The 17,163-nt window shown below is 34.5% G+C and overlaps 2 protein-coding genes across 2 annotated transcripts; both read right to left on the minus strand.

Moving 5' to 3' along the window:
* On the minus strand, nucleotides 1-4,346 carry LOC130426217 (trypsin-2-like). Its single transcript, XM_056752866.1, has 6 exons — nucleotides 4,218-4,346; nucleotides 3,714-3,734; nucleotides 3,301-3,469; nucleotides 1,920-2,188; nucleotides 1,690-1,829; nucleotides 1-1,613 (listed from the first exon to the last, which is right to left on the minus strand). Exons 1-6 carry the CDS (start codon nucleotides 4,270-4,272, stop codon nucleotides 1,332-1,334), a joined length of 936 nt encoding a protein of 311 aa, XP_056608844.1. The 5' UTR covers nucleotides 4,273-4,346; the 3' UTR covers nucleotides 1-1,331.
* A 2,060-nt stretch (nucleotides 4,347-6,406) lies between these two features.
* Nucleotides 6,407-17,088, minus strand: LOC130425820 (transmembrane protease serine 9-like). Its single transcript, XM_056752225.1, has 14 exons — nucleotides 16,900-17,088; nucleotides 15,217-15,385; nucleotides 13,722-13,824; nucleotides 12,794-12,814; nucleotides 12,546-12,711; nucleotides 12,196-12,464; nucleotides 11,946-12,091; nucleotides 11,372-11,647; nucleotides 9,597-9,639; nucleotides 8,346-8,366; nucleotides 8,022-8,187; nucleotides 7,219-7,475; nucleotides 6,977-7,116; nucleotides 6,407-6,891 (listed from the first exon to the last, which is right to left on the minus strand). The coding sequence occupies exons 2-14, from the start codon at nucleotides 15,301-15,303 to the stop codon at nucleotides 6,628-6,630; spliced, it is 1,959 nt and encodes a 652-aa protein (XP_056608203.1). The 5' UTR covers nucleotides 15,304-15,385; nucleotides 16,900-17,088; the 3' UTR covers nucleotides 6,407-6,627.
* Nucleotides 17,089-17,163: the final 75 nt, after the last annotated feature.

Here is a 17,163-nt window from a genome sequence, read left to right on the forward strand (position 1 = left end):
TGAAATACATAAATATTTACCTTCGCCACTATTGTTGCACTGTAGGAATAGTGGTTTAAGCAAGTGCATCGTGTTGCTCTTGCACACAGCAGGTTTATAAGTATAAAGAGATCAAAAGGTCATAGAGACCTGTGCCCCAGTAGAGCTTTTGGTCTAGCTACACCCCTGCACAGAATATTTATGTAAGATTAGAAAATGTAGCACATAATTAAAACACATTGAAATTGTGGGAGAAATTTCAGCAGACCACTTTCAACAGCCTTAACTTTTCTTTTGTATTTGGCAAGCTAACGTTACAAATGGTTCAGTCACACAGTTTTCATCAGAGACTATGATATGTAATTTGAAATAGGCCTACAAAATAAATATTTATATCGTGTAATAATTATTTTCCATTGTCTATAACAAATTCTTCAAGATCCTGGTGATTTTGTGTTAGTCAGTCCATGACATCTTCATCAGCTTTGATAAACATTAAAAGTCGTGCAGTCATGACAATCATTCAGAAACTGTCCTCCATACTAAACAGTAGCAAATATGTTAAATTATTTAGGAATTTAGCTATGCAGGAAAGAAAAGTAGCCTATGCATTATCACTCATAATTTTATAAGCATTTTTCCGTCAGTATGCCTGTTTGTAAAAGCTACACTGTAAAACTTAGTTTTGCTGTAGTTTTGCAGCTAGTTTCCCAGTAACTTACTGTAGATTTAATTTACAATTTTGTTTGAAACATAAATAAAATTATTATATTTGCTTTCGTAAATAAGACTTAATATGTTAGGTCACTTGTCTTCTTGTTATCTGAATGTCTCGTGATTTAAGACATTAAAAATAAAATAGAAAGCAAGAAAAAAGGCTGAGGAAGAATGTCATTTTTTGCAGTATTGCTGTGCTAATGCAAATATAATGAGATCAGTCTCTTCTTGTTTTTTTTTATCTCAAAAGTCAAAGTATGTAACGTAAAGTTTAATCAAACTGAAAACAGTACCTACTAATAGGAAAGTTTTAACTAGTAATGAAATCTGCAGTCAGTTACTGGCAACCTGCTGCAAAACTACAGAACATTTTACAGTGTGGCAAAAGTGCCTGCAGCTCCACAATTTGGGCGCCAGGTGGCATCCTTACCTCAAATCTGGATTAAGATCAACTGCAGTCGCTTTACAAATATTTTTTTATGTATTTATCAAAGCGAAAAATTTACTTTTTACCCCTTTACATTACAAAATCCAGATTTTTTTCTCTTTTATTAACTTTAAAACAAAATGTGATCAAAAATGACTAAATAAAAACAATAACTTATTTAGGAGTGCACTATATCATCTGTCTACACTTATTGTACAGTTTTTTTAAACAAAGAGAAAAAGGAAGATGACAAGAGGATGAAAAATGTGTGAGAAACAGTTAAAGATGAACTATTGGATACAGTAGAGTTAACTTGAATAAATCCAGGCTGATCACTGTTTATGTGAGAGTTGATCCAAGACTGGTACTGGGAAACCCTGGCATACACACCAGGATAGCCAGGTAGAGCACATTCTTTACCAAAATTTACAACACCAGACTGAATCCATAGGGCGCCGTTGTTATACACCATCGGACCTCCAGAATCTCCCTGCATGAAGAACCACTTAACATTTATATTTTTGCCATACAGTGAGCACTTTAGAGTCTTACAGCAGAGGTCTTACCTGGCATGAGTCTTTGCCCCCTGTGGTAAGACCAGCACAAATCATGTTGCTTGTAATACGACCTCCATAAGCTTTGTTACAGTCAGTGTTGCTCACAATCGGTATCTGCACCTCCTGCAGTGTGTTTGACAGCTGGGTTTCTATGGCATGAAAAGTGTTGTCTCTCATGAAGCTCTGTGACACTATATCTTTTTGAATCACAGAATCTTAGTATCTTGGATTTCGCTCACCTCCGTAATTCATTTTTCCCCATCCTGTTATCCAGCTCTTAGTACCCGCACCAAATGTGCTACCGGCAGCTGCCAGACAGATGGGTTGTATGTGATTGGTAAACAGCACAGAAGAAGAGAGCTTTAAGAGAGCTATGTCATTGTTTTGGAAATTTGAGTAGTAGTTGGGATGATTGAAGATTTGGTCTATTTTTCTAGATATCTCATTTGAGTCTGTGCCTGATAATTTCTGACGTCCCAAAGAGACTTTAATATTAGATGGAGAGATGCTGAAAATAGAAGAAAGTCTGTATTCATTATTTTTCATCAGTCACAATTTATGACTATATGAATATGTGACTATATATATACATATATATACACTGTACACTATATTATCACAATATAAGTTGGAGTAGAGGAATAGTCCAATGCTGAAAATTCTGTCATGACTGATGAATTGTTAAAACCCACAGAAAGGAAACTAGAATTCAAATATTTCCATCGGAGCAGAAGAAATGTCTTAACCATCACTCGCACGCTACTGCTCACAGCTGTTCTCAGTGAGGAGTTGTTTCCCGCAGCGCCTGCCTGGCTTCCATAGTAATCCACTGGAGTTTGAAAATTCCCACTCTGTCAAAGCACTAGTACCATCAGTCACAGCCGTGACGACGAAAATTTGAATTTGTGTCGTCTGATCAGATGATAGAAGTCTTACACATAACTAAACTTTATGCCTAAAAGGAGAGTTTTAAGTTTGATGCTATGCAGATAAAATTACAACATTGTTGTTTCAATCAAAAATTCTGTTGTACAGTATTATACTGTAGAAATTATAACATATTGTTAATATATAATGTTGGGTTAGCTTAAGTGTTGTGCATGTAAATACTGTATTTTAATATTGAAACTGTTAGGCAAAGTTTCGAAGAAGTTATAGGAGCAATTTTACTACAGTTTACCAAAGTTGTCAAAATGCAAAGATGTATATTGTTGGGGTGAGAACAAACATAAATATCAAAGTTTAAAGTAAATTACATTTGTGTCTGTAGAATTACCCGTTGACCTGTGAAATACCTTAAATGCATAATGACCTTCAACTGCATAATAACACTTTAAATGACTAATATTTTGTGCATTTTTTTAGCAGGATTTTTTATTTATTATTACTTAATTACATTTTTGAAACTGTATAAATATAAATTCTTATATAATTCTGTAATATTAAATTATGGTTAATTCTTTGTTATTTTAATAAAAAAAATTACTACAGCAAAATCCATAAGAATCAAAGGCGTTAACTTCAATGGAAAGAAATCTGAAAAAAATACATATATAATAGTGAAAAGGTCAGTAAACGATGAAAGAATGTTCCATGCGTCCCGTTTTCAGGCATTCATACCTCTGAAAGCAGTGAGCTGCAGATAAAATCCAGTCTTTATTGATGATACTGCCACCACAGAAATGACTTCCAGTACTGATTCTCTGTATACTGACTTGCCAGGGCCATGACCCTGATGTTGCATCACCGCCTCCAACAATTTTAGTGTTGAGAGCTGCTTTGCCACACACTGATGAAAAAAAAGATGTGAGATTGTCTTGTTATATTTAGAAACGTAAAACCGGATTTACATCTTAGTACACATTCCTGGTTAAATACTGTTGTATAACGTTGGTTCACTTCTACACAAACTTTCAGTTTTGATATTCAGGTGAACTAACACCATTTCTTTTGACTTGAAAACAGTGTTCAGTTTATGAAAACCATTAACAATGTGGGTTTTTTTAAGGTCATAGAAAGGTGTAGCAACATACCGTCTGACTGACAGACACAGCCTGTTTTTAGAGAACAAAACAACAAATAATTAGAGGTGGTATGAAACAAAGATTCAATAAAAAATGATCATAGCAGGGATATTATCACATATTGAGGATAGGGATGCCCTTGGGTGTTTAATTTTTTCATGTTTTATGGGGTAACAGCATGGAATTACAGCCAATACACGTTAAATATTCAGATTTCTTCAATTTGAATTAGTTATTTCAAAATGTCATAAATTTGAGCACTTTTAACTTTAACTTGACATAGTTTTACTTAATTACTTTAATATAAGTTTCTGCAGGATTAGACATTGACTTTTTTAGACTTTTATCTTTTAAATCCAGTAAGTTTTTCATTTGTATGTGTTACAAAGAAGCTTGCTTTAAATAAAAAAAACAGTAAACAAGATTTATTAAGCATCGTTGTACATGACAGAGTTTCCGTAACCATGAAAAACAAAATGACCCATGGTAGCATGTTAAATCAAGTCAACTCACCTGCTATGTTAAGAAGTATTGCCCCAGCAACAAGTAGATTTATCTGAAATGTCATCGTTTTGTTGTGTTACTAATTTTTTTTCTTTCTGTGAAGTTTTTAATGACACATGGAGCAAGATCCGTCGTCTCATTATGATTTTTGTGCCCTTATAACAACACAAAGTTTACATTCGACACACCTTGTTTTTTCCTTCCAGCCTGCTGTCAGTATTGTTAGAACACGCTGATCCACTTTTACCAATACATATATATATATATATATATATATATATATATATATATATATATAATTCTTATAAAACATTTTATCCCATTTACTTAACAGACATTTGCACTTCGTTTTTCCTATAATAGTCTACACATCTTAAACGAAAGGAAGACCTTCCTCATTGCTGAGTACAGTTTTGTATGCCAGTAGTATTGGAATAAAATAAAAATGCCGTTGTCAAAGAACAAGTTCTTACATTATAGTCTGACTTTATCTGAATAGAAACAGAATCAGATTGTACGGTCACTCAAATAAAGTCACAATGCAATTACATTTAAATGATCCTAAAATAGGCTTTATAACATTTTGAAATATTATTATAATTGCATTCTTTTACTGTAAATTTAATATTTGGATAAAATGTGACCCATATATTTCTTTAGAATTTTTCTATCAGTCTCCCAAGTGTTTTTGTATATCAGTTTTGGTCTTTGTCTAACCTTTCCATTTGTTAGAACCGGCTCTACAGGTTGTTCATTCTCCTTCACATCTACTGGTGGAACATTCTTCGAAACTCAGTCCGGTTAATCACATCTCTCACATCATTCAAAAAAACACTTTTAATCTCTTCTGTGAATACTTGACAGACAAAAGAGGAGAAAAAAATCGAACCCTCTCTCTTTCTTAGAACAGGTATTGTTCTGGCTTTTGAGGAAACTAAAACTTGGTATTAGCATCTATTGTATTATTTTTGCTGTATGACATAGCGCTCTATTGTTCCCTGAACTCTCTGTAGGTCGCTTTGGATAAAAGCGTCTGCTAAATGATTAAATGACTAAATGTTTTGTGTGTTCTGGAGAAGAGGATGTGGAGCCTGAATCAGCAGCTTAAGCATTCAACCTGGGAAACACAGGCCATGTCCATAGGGGTAATAATGGTGGTAAACATCATGGGTGTGTGAGTGTGTGTACAAACACATTACCTTGTGTGTGTTTGTATCAAATGTGTCAAAAAAGTACAGACATGGTCATATTATTCATAATGACCTGGTGCATCTGTGCACTCCGCATCATCATTAGTTCCACCAGATCTAAATTTGACACACATAAAAATGTTGTGACGCTATCTCCGACCAGACTAATATTCTGAACGCATTAGAAGACACAATATGGTTTATAATCCTTATTATTTCATTTTAACACCCATTACTTAAAAAGATTGACCAAGATTTTATTGTTAAAAGAACATGAAGGGGAGTTTTTAGTGACATATTTTTATGTTAAGTATTTTCAACCGGTCTTTCTCACTGTGTAGATGTGTGTCTATATCTGCTGTACCTTCTCTAATGTGTACTGGACGCACTGGGCCTAAATGTGATTTCACTGCAGCTGGGAACTGCTGAAATATTGTGTTTGACTGAGGAAGACATAGTTAACTGTTTTTTTTCTGCAATTTACCATTACAATAATGTGCAGTTTTAAGTCAATCAATCATTGTAAAAGTTATTTTGACATAATGCTAGACGGACCGACGGTACAGTGTCACGCGGTAGCCACGTCAGTTAAGGCGGTAACAAAGGGGCATTTGGATATGACGCCATTGAAAGGCGACTAAACAGCCCAGGTCCACTGTTTAGATGGATTTAAAAGCAATTGAAAAAAATTGAGATTTTGTAAGTACTCAGCTGAAAAAAATATATAACATTGATCTAGTGGTTTTTGGATATTGTACTGCAAAAATTTACAAACTGTACCTTTAAGTCCCAAAACAGAAATGTTAATTTTTTTGCTCAAAGATCCCAGTACATTCTGAACTTGTGCAAGAAAAGACTGCAGCCACGCAAAAGAGCAGAGTCTGCAAAGAGTAATGCAGTAGACGTCACATTATTTATTCAGTCCATTTTATTCAGTCCATTTTAAAGGACAGATAATTATACAATGTTGGTTTACAGTACAACTTAATTGCAGTTAGATTTCACCACAGAATTTCAAGGTAGAAATGATTTTTATCACATTAATTGTAAACAATAAATTTCACATCCTCTTATTTGGCAAGGCTGTCAAATATGTAGGTGCATAGGTGACTACTTTACATTTGGATTTTTTTTGTACTACTGCCTACTAAAGCTCTTAATAATTCAAATATAATTGTGATTAAACAAAATAATAATAAATCAAAAGTTATATTAACAATACCAAAGCATTAATCGGTACCAAAGATGAGGGCGATGATGAAGAATGTGCGAGAAACAGAAGACAAAAGAGTGTAAAATGAACTACTGGAGTTAACTTGGACAAATCCAGGCTGATCACTGCTTATGTGAGAGATGATCCAAGACTGATATTGGGACACCCTGGCGTACACACCAGGAAAGCCGGCAATGGCGCACTCACGACCGAAACTCACAATCCCTGACTGAACCCACAGGGTGTCGTTCTGAAAGACCATTGGACCTCCAGAATCTCCCTGTATATGTAAAACCATATTATTGAAATCTCTGATACTATACAGGGTGCAACTGCGAGCACAGGTCCAACAGAAGATGTCTTACCTGGCACGAGTCTTTGCCCCCTGTGGTAAGACCAGCACAAATCATGTTGCTTGTAATAATACCATCATAAGCTTTGTTACAGTCAGTGTTGCTCACAATTGGTATCTGCACTTCCTGCAGTGTTTTTGGAAGCTGGGTGTCTGTGATGGATAAACTGTTTTACCTTCATTGTTCCAAAATATTTTTTTCATGCAACACAAGATACTTTTATCATGCAGTGTTTTTCAAGTGATGTTACTTACCGTCGAAATTGAGTCGCCCCCATCCTGTGATCCAGCTCATAGTACCCACACCAAATGTGCTGCCCTCAGCCGCCAGACAGACCGGCCGAATATAATTATTGAATGTCACAGAAGAAGAGAGCTTAAGTAGAGCTATGTCGTTGTCCCTTTGGTTATTTGTATAGCCGGTATGACTGATGATTTCAGCTACTTTCATCACAGTTAAGTCTGACAAGGTGTGACCTCCAAAAGAGACGTCAATATTAGATGCAAGGGTTCTGAGGATAGAAAAATGTCAGTATTATTTTTTATCAGTCTACTGCAAAATGTTGCGATGTCCTTCCGAAACCTATGATGTCTAAATTCGCTGGTTTTCAGGAATTGAAAAAATACTGTAATTTTAAATCAATAAATACTGCGTTAAGTTAAGAAGCATACTTTTTGTTGGTTAGATTTTGGAAAACCAAGTAAAAAACATTAAGGGTGACTAATAATGATTTATTGCAAAAAAATGGAGATTCAATGTTTTCAGAAGGAGAGCAGCGATATGTTGCGTGTCCATTCAATGGTAACAATTCTGTCAGTAGGTCCATTTACTCATCGCTCTTGAGTTTTTTCACAGAAGGGGAAACTACAATATATAGGGTTTTCAAAAAATAGTAGAAAGAAAATCGTTTAAATTATTTAATCCTTAATTTTCTATTCAAAAATGCAATAAAATGGAATTATAGTTTTCTCCTGTTGTGTTTTTGCAAATGTAAATCAGATCTAAACAATAATCTTTACAATAACAAGATTTTCTGCATCTCTAGAGTGTTTCATACCTCTGAAAGCAGTGGGCTGCTGATAAAACCCAGTCTTTAGTGATGAGACTTCCACCACAGAAATGAGATCCATCAGTTGTCTGAATACTAACTTGCCAGGGCCAAGACCCTTTAGTAGCATCGGCCCCTCCAACAATCTTAGTGTTGAATAGGGCTTGGCCACACACTGATTAAAGAAAAGAATCACAATCGTTTCTTGAAATGAAGTTGGAAATGAACAGATTCAGTTCACATTCTTGGTTGAAATATGGAAGCCAAATGGATGCAAACTATTTAATTAAACTTTAAAACAATGTAAAAAATTTAATGTGATCAGTTACATACCATCTAACTGACAGAGACAGCCTGTTTTAGGAGAACAAAGCAACAATTATGAAACTGAAATTGGATGGGCATAGATTTGTAAAGAGACAAAACAAATACGCAAATAATACAAAGCTGATAAACTGGTTAGTGTAGCCCACGGTCTTTGTTCTTACGAGCTTTTAATGTTAAACAAATATTATCTTCACATGAGCTGTGTTTTAGGATCACACCAAACATTTTACCACATATTCAGAATATGTCTGGCTGTACCTTAAAGGGCCGCAATCCGAATGTATGTTATCTCCGTCTCTCGGGGTCGCGGCGAGTCAACGCGGGTCAGTATAGCATGGGTTTCGCCATAAAACAAATCCTCAAGAGTGGATCAGTACCAGCTGTTCACAATTATCTCAAGAAGCTTTCCTGTAGCTCAGTGGTAAGAGCATTGCGTTAACAGTGCAAGGTTGTGGGTTCGATCCCAGGGGATTGCAAATACCTATGTAAAATGTATAGGATAAAACAATGTAAGTCGCTTTGGATAAAAGCGTCTGCCTAAATGTAAATGTAAGATGTAGTACTACGCATCGTTTTTAAATCGCCTGTATAAAATGATGTTTTTGGCATGTTAGCGGCTGTGGTTTAACGTACATGTTCGCGGCTAAACCTGAGACTTTACATTGGTCCAAAGACAGGTGTTATGGTTTAACGTTAGTGGTAAATCGAATCGCGCCCATCGGTTCAGAAGTCTTGTGACCAACATAATTTCTGTAAAGCTTATTCATTACAACGAAAGAAAGTTATAGCAGTGACTTTCTCTGTGAGTTCAGTGTTTTCTCGTATGTCCTAAGTGCGACAATACTTAGCGGATAGAAACAGAGTTCGAATTTGTAAGACAGAAAACGCAGAAAACACCTTGATTTGCGGCCATTTAATGTTACAGGCGGCAACAGCCTTGAATTATAGCCAAAAAGCCTGTTAAATGCTTTAATTTCCTAAAGTTATAAATGGCAACAAAGACCATAAATCTTTCAAGCTACAGTAAGGTTTCATTCAGTTTCATGAATTCATCAAAGCATTTTGAAGTTTATTCTAAAGCTTCAGATGTTATTGGTCATGATAAAAAAATTGTTAAAATCCCTTAGGATCATTAACTTTAAAACCATTTTCAAGTAGACATCAGTAAACATCATTTTTCATTGTGAGTTTCTATAAACATAAACACCTAAATGACACAACGCCAATGTTGGAACATGTTTAATCATGTTAACTCACCTGCTATGTTAAGAAGTATTGTAACCACAACACGCAGAGTTCTCTGAGAAGCCATCCTTATATTGTATAACTAATAATTTCCTTCTGGGAAGTTTTTAAATAACACAAGCCAGAACTAACGTGTCATTAGGATTGATTGTGCCTCCACAACAAAGTTGATCTGTAATGCCTTGTTTTCTTACTTACAGCCCGCTGTCACTATTTTTAAAACACGCCTGTTCACCTTTAACAAAACATTGCATATCACTTATTTTGAAATCCACTTTGTATGACAGCACTCATTGTTTTTCTGCAATACTTAACAATGTACGACAATGTGTCATTGCCTTACACATTTTATGCCTGGAAAGAATGCATTTACATTTTATAATTTTGCAAACGCTTTTATCCAAAGCGACTTACAGAGAGTTCAGGGAGCAATAAAAGAAATTTGCTTCAATTAAATTAAATAAACACATATGGATATATGTTTAAGTAATACAAAAGCCAGTCCTTAAACAAATTTAGAAAACAAATAAGGATGACTATCGCCTAGATAGTAGCAAATGTACATAAAAAGGACAATGTAGGTCTTTTCCTTTTATTTGCATAAACAGTCGTGTGTCTTCAAGCTTAAAAACTAATTGTTGCAATTTACTGTAATGCAAGCCGTGTTTTCTACTTTTCGAAATTTAGACACTATATTCGCATGAAGACTTTGACATTGTTTTTTACCTTGTCTTGTGGACTTTAAGTATGTAAGAGTTCCTGTCCTGTGTATGTCATGGTCTTGTGTATGTCATGGTCCTGTGTATGTCTTGTTAACCCCTTACCCACTGTCTTGCGTTTGGGTCCTCCGTCCCTCACCACTCACGTTCATGACAGTTTAGTAGTTCTTTGTAGCTCTTTTGTTCATTGGTCCTTTGTTAATTATCTTCCCAGGTGCGAAGTAATGTAAATAAAAAAACCTGATTTTGTTCATGATTGACAGGACCAGATGATCAGGTTTCTCCCAAATTTAGATTGAAAGTTTACTTTAAATCTGCACTTGATGACTCACTCATCATTTATCTTCACTAGGACAGTTCAAGAGGATGTGAAGTAGTACGGTTGGGTATTAGAACTCTATTAAAAACAGTGTGAGCTCTACAGCAATATCACAATCTAAAGAAACATTTTTACTCGCTGATTATGCGAAGGGACTTCCATTAGTTCTTGCGCGATAAAACCAGATCTTCAAAAAAAAAAGTTTAAACTAATTGCATATCACTAAGGCTTGCGCTATTATATTGTATAGATTCTATCATGTTGGCTCATGTCATCTGATAACATTTTCTGCAGAACGTTTATGTCGATTTTTTTTTTGTATAGACAAAGTTAAAACACGTTTCAAGCTGATTCCTTTTTTCTGTAGTCATGATTTTTATTCTGTTTAAGTGAACAAAGTTGAATACATTTTGTCAAACAAGATGTCTGTATTGTAGATGTTGATCATTTTGAACAGATGAAATAAAAAACAAAAGTGGCTTCAGTGCATTTGCATTGGTCCCTGTCAACAACCTGTCAAAAAAATATCAGTTCTGATTTGAAGGCTATGGGTTTTCATTATCCTAACATACCAACAAATATCCGTTTGATGTATTTACGTCTTACATTCTTTATCCATAGTGCAGAAACTTGCTGACCTTTACTATAGCTTATTATTTAAATTCATGTATATACTGTATGTAAACATGTATGACAAAATAACCCTGAAAATTCAAGTGTACGTCAAACAATGTTTATGAAAAAAGATAGAGGGAGAAAATGAGTGGAATCAATGAATATGTGAGAGACAGAGTGAATACGAAGCGCTCGGGTGAGCCGCTGTTTAAGGTGGTGTCTTCGGAGATGAATAGAACAAATCCAGGCGGGTCACTGCTTGTGTAAGATGTGATCCAGTTCTGGTAGCGAGACACTTTTGCATATATACCGGGAAAGCCAGGTTCGGCACAGCCTTGACCCCAACTCACAATTCCAGACTGAACCCACTGGGCGTCCTTCTTACTGACTAATGGCCCTCCAGAATCACCCTGCATAAACAAACATACAACATTTACACCTCTACGAAGTCTTACTAAGTATTAAATATTTTGATAATATACAATTGTCTTATATATTAATAGTCAATTCAACATTGATATTGATATTACTTAAGCTAAATATAAATAAAATAAATGTATATACTATTTATGTAACATATAAATATAATATACAAATACTTTACGTATATAAATAAATATATACAACAAAAAAATGGTTTCTATAATGAAGCTGTTCAGAGAATAAAGAGTGTTTTGGATGTAAAGAGAGGAATTACTAAAAATGTACCTGACATGAATCTTTCCCTCCCTGATTTAATAATCCAGCACATATCATATTGTCTGTGACAACACTTGATCCATAAACATCTTTGCAAGCAGTGTCATTCACGATTGGTATCTCCACTTCCTGCAGGATGTCAGGGAGTTGGTTGGCTGTAACATATAGATCAGGAAAACGTCATTGTTTAGGTACTTTTTAATAGCCAATTGTGTGCTGAAGTAAGAAAACTTGCTGAATTTAATGTGTGCTCACTCACAATTAGCTGTAAGTTTCCCCCATCCTGCGATCCAACTCGTAGTACCCCCTCCAAATGTGCTACCTGTAGCCGCCAGGCAAATCGGCCTAATATAATCTGTGAACTCCACAGGGCTCGAGAGCTCGAGTAGAGCTATGTCGTTGTTTTCCGTAGACTCGTTATAGGAAGGATGTTTGATAACTTGTTTCACTTCGCGGCTCACTTGATTTGGGTTCGGACCTGTTAGGCTTTGACGTCCAAAGTACAGTATGATGGAACTCGCAATAGTGCTGTAAATTGTCAAAGTCAATTTTCTTTATTATGTGATCAATTTTGAATGATGAAGTATTTGCCATGTGTAAGCTTCATACCTCTTAAAGCAGTGAGCTGCTGACAAAACCCAGTTTTTACTGATTAGGCCCCCGCCACAGAAATGACCTGCACTGGAGGTGGTTATGCTTACTTGCCAGGGCCAAGAGCCTAAAGTTGCATCCTGTCCTCCGACAATTTTGGTGTTAAGTGGGGCCTGGCCGCACACTGATAAAAGAAGAAATTCGTCATATAATGTATACAGAAGTATTGAACATATAATTAAACCATTGTGAGTGTAAGCACCTACCATTTGCCTGACAAAGTGAGCCTGTGAATAGACAGAGAGAGAAAAAATCAACTATTTAAACTGCCAGAGTTGATATACAGGTTTGTTCGGATTGCACTCGGTTTGTACTATTTAAAAATTTGCATTACTAAAACACACAAGATAACATTTTCACACTGTCACTTCAGTGACCATTTTTACAATAACAAGCTATTTTGTATTTTATATACAGTATTTATTCAATTTAATTAACGTCAAATCGTTCCAAACTAGTGAAGTTGTGAAAAAGGACACATGTATGGTATATTTGTCAACACCCCATTATCAATAGACATTGAAATAAATAACAATGAAGCTACAAAAACAATCTGTTGATTGGACTAAAATGAACTCTAATTATATTGATCATATTGTTAATTTTGAGCGTACACACCTACTCATGCTTTATCAGTCTAACTGTAAAAAAAACTATAAACTAACACAAATTAATGTAAAGAAGTATGCCTCCACTTTAAATAGTATTGATAAATTGTAATAATATTGAAACAGTAAAAATGATATTAAAGTTTCCATGTATGTTTGACAAAATGTTTTGTGTTTTTAAATGTATTTAAAATGATGAGTATATCTGATGTAAAAAATGTTAACACTTTACAATAAGTTTCTATGTTAACATTAGATTAGCTAATTATAGCATTGTATGTTACAGCTTTTATTAATCTTTGTTAATGTAAATGCTGAAATTAACCTTAACTAAGATTAATGAATGCTGTAAAGTATTGTTTATTGTTAGTTTATGCTATAATGAACTAATCTTAACAAAAAACATTATTGTAAAGTGTTGCCAAAATAAACAGTATTTCAATTACAAGCATTCAACTGGCTAGTATTAATAATAAAAATCGATCAAATTTTGTCATGTTAAAAAATGTATCTTTGTTCATCTTACCTGCTATATTAAGAAGTATGGCCCCAGCAACCCAACACAGAACGTTGCAACACTTCATCTTCTGGTGTGTTATCCCTGTCTTGTGTCCTTCACTGTCAACTATCTATTGACATAAGAAGGTAAGAACTCTCAGCTTTTTCAAAAGTCCCTATGCCCCCACCCCTTCTCAATGTTTACATTTGCCTCACCTTGTCTAAGATGTCTTTTTTTGTGGCTGCTGGAGTATTTACAATACACTTTTTTGATACCTCATTGACATTTCACTATTGCTTAGAATTCCAGGTCAATTTTATTTGAATGTCACAAAATTATTTTACATCTCCTGGTTAAATCTTATTAGTGTTTGGCTAGGATCCATGCTATTGTATGTCCAGCTATTGTTCTTATAAAATTAATCTCGCCATCTGCCTCTTCCCTAGTGATGAAAAAAATATAAACATATCCAATAACATATCAAAGTTCCCTCCTCCTATACAAATTTCCATTTCAGAAACTGCTCTAAAAGTGCTTGTGCTGATAACACAAAATAACTTATATAAGTTTATACATAATCGACATATGTTGAGTTTTAAAGATGCACTTTTGTCAGTGATGCAGTTATAAATGTTTCTATAAACAGTTGCTGGTACATAAGCGTTTTATAAATATGTCCTGACATACTTTTTAATTCTTTTATCGTTGGTTACAATTTGACTCAATGTTGTTCAATGTTATTAAATGTTTTTACGGTAATTTTGTTTTACCAGTTTTATTATTATGGAGAAACTGTTTTAGTACTATAACTTTTGATTATTGATCACCGAAAACTCTCAGAACTACACAAAGAGAATATTTACATTTAGGCAGATGCTTTATTTCAAAGTGAATTATTATCATTATGTATGTTTCCTGAGAATCCATAAAGTAAACTGAAAAACATGACAAAGCACAGTAAATAGTTTCAACATTCTCACGTTCAGATTGTATGCAGAAAGGCAGCTAAATATTAATGTAACATATATTTATTTTTGTATGAAGATAACATCAGTAAGTAATGAAGTACAGTATAAATATATAACAATTTTTCACACCTCATACTGTAGATGCCATTCTCTTACGTATGTTTTGAGTTCTTTGTATATTCTGTAAATACTTTAAGGGTTTGCATGTATACTATTTTTAGCAAGTGTGCTTAGTTTCTCCTAATTTAAAATGCAGGAAGAACACAGGTTTTACCAGTCCTGTGTGACAGCGAGCAGGTTTGACTTGGCTGGATCTGAAATCTCATTCCCTCATGTCATTAAAATCAAGTTATGACTCTTTCTTCTGTGTAATACAATAATAGAAGAGTATAAGAATGTTTTGAGTCAACACAATACCAATGTTTTTCGCACTATCTTTTGTGTTCTGAAATAACCTCATACCTCTTAAAGCAGTGAGCTGGTGACAAAACCCAGTTTTTACTGATCAGGCCCACGCAACAGAAATGACCTGCACTGGAGGTGGTTATGCTTACTTGAGCCTGAAGTTGCACCCTGCCCTTTAACAATTTTGATGTTAAGTGGGGCTTGGTCGCACACTGATAAGAGAAGAAATTCCTCATATGACGTATACAAAAGTCTTCAGTGAAGAACAAATAATGAGGCCATTGTGAGTTTCGCCCCTATCTGACTGGCAAAGTGAGCCTGTAAATAGACAGAGAGAGAAAAAATCAACTATTGAAACGACCAGAGACGATATACAGGTTTGCTCGGTTTGCACAGATAATGTAGATACTATTTAAAATTAGACATTACTAAAACACACAAGATCAAATTTAAAAAAATATATCTAAAAAAAGTTGGATTTGGAATGACATGAAGTTACATAAATGATGAAAGAATTCATATTTGGAAAGTCCCTGTGACATCAAACGGACCCTATTTACTTTATTAGCTTCCATTGCTAGTTTTGTGGTGAACAATTCAACCATCCAAGTCAATCAACAATAAATATATGTATAATTGGAAAATTACGGGAAAATGTCAACCTTCCCATGAAAAAATAAAAGTTTTAACAGCACAGATATTAACATGTCAGGTCTCTTTTCAAGTTTTTAAAACATTTGTTTTATTTTATTGCATGATTTTCCATAGTCAGGTAGGTGACATTTTTGGTACGTATTCCTCATAAACGGACACATGAAGATTAAAATAAAATAATTTTACATTCTATGAAGAGGAATCCCTTCTCATTTGGTTGGCCATAATTGCTTTAGATTTGTGCATTTAAATTGATAAAAATCCTATGAAATTCTACAAAGTGTGTTGTCAACATTAAAAACATTAACATTTTAAATATTAGCCTATATTAATCATAATATCATTATTGAGCCTATAATTTATTACTGTAAATCTATTTTAAATCATTATGAGATCTCCCATGTTTAAAAAATCTTGGCTTTTCATGGTTTTGTTTCTGTTTTTTAAATATATTGTGATATTAACATATTTTAATAACAGAATATGTTTTGAATTATTTTATTATTTGAAATAAACAAAAAATAGTTCAAACTTTGCCAAATTGATTGTTTTGAACAAGCATTTACTTAAAAATGATCAAAACCATATTAGTTTATCTAAAGTATTTGTATCGATACGGTGAGCCTTTTACCCTATGCTGGTGAGTTTTTTACCCTGTATGTAAGTGGTTCTCAAATGGTGGTGCGCTTACCCCCAGGGGTGCTTTGGGGTACTGCGGGTGTACGTGAGAGAAACTGACATTTAGGAATAAATAATGAAAATCAATAAATTATGATAATGGTATTTTTATATGAAATTAGCAATACACAAAGATGCATAAAAAATAAATGAATACATCTAGATATAATAACGGGTTGACTCTCATTTCACTGTATTATAAAGTAAAATGTTGTTGTCTGGTCAAGTGGTATACGCTTGAAAAAAATTATAAAATGGGGTACTTAAGCCAAGAAAGAATGAGAACCACTGCTGTATGTACCCCCCTCATACATTTATACGATTTTTAAACAAATGTATCCATTTATGATTCATTTTCACACAAAATCTGTTGCACCATAAATGTTCAATCCAAAGATATATTTTGTCTGCAATCAGACGGTGGAAAAGCGCATCGTGCCAACTAGTTGGCATATTGTAGGCTATTATGTGTCCAGTTGGTGTGACACGCTACTACTTACTTCACCTAAAACTTCGGCCGGAAGTGATTCAAAATCTCGCCATAATATTCTAAGAAATTACATTAGCTGACGCCTGCACGTACCCCAACCCTATCCCTAACCTTACATTAATACAAACATCAACTGTTGTCAGTTTTGGATCAAAAGTATGCGGTAATGAAGTGCGCATGCCGAATGGAGGTAGCTGTAACTAGCCATAACCGTGCTAGCCAAAGTCCGAATGACCTTCTCAAGATGGCGGACTCCTCGGTTCGCTTTTCACCG

Source organism: Triplophysa dalaica, chromosome 7, assembly GCF_015846415.1.
Source record: "Triplophysa dalaica isolate WHDGS20190420 chromosome 7, ASM1584641v1, whole genome shotgun sequence".
Lineage (NCBI taxonomy): Eukaryota > Metazoa > Chordata > Actinopteri > Cypriniformes > Nemacheilidae > Triplophysa > Triplophysa dalaica.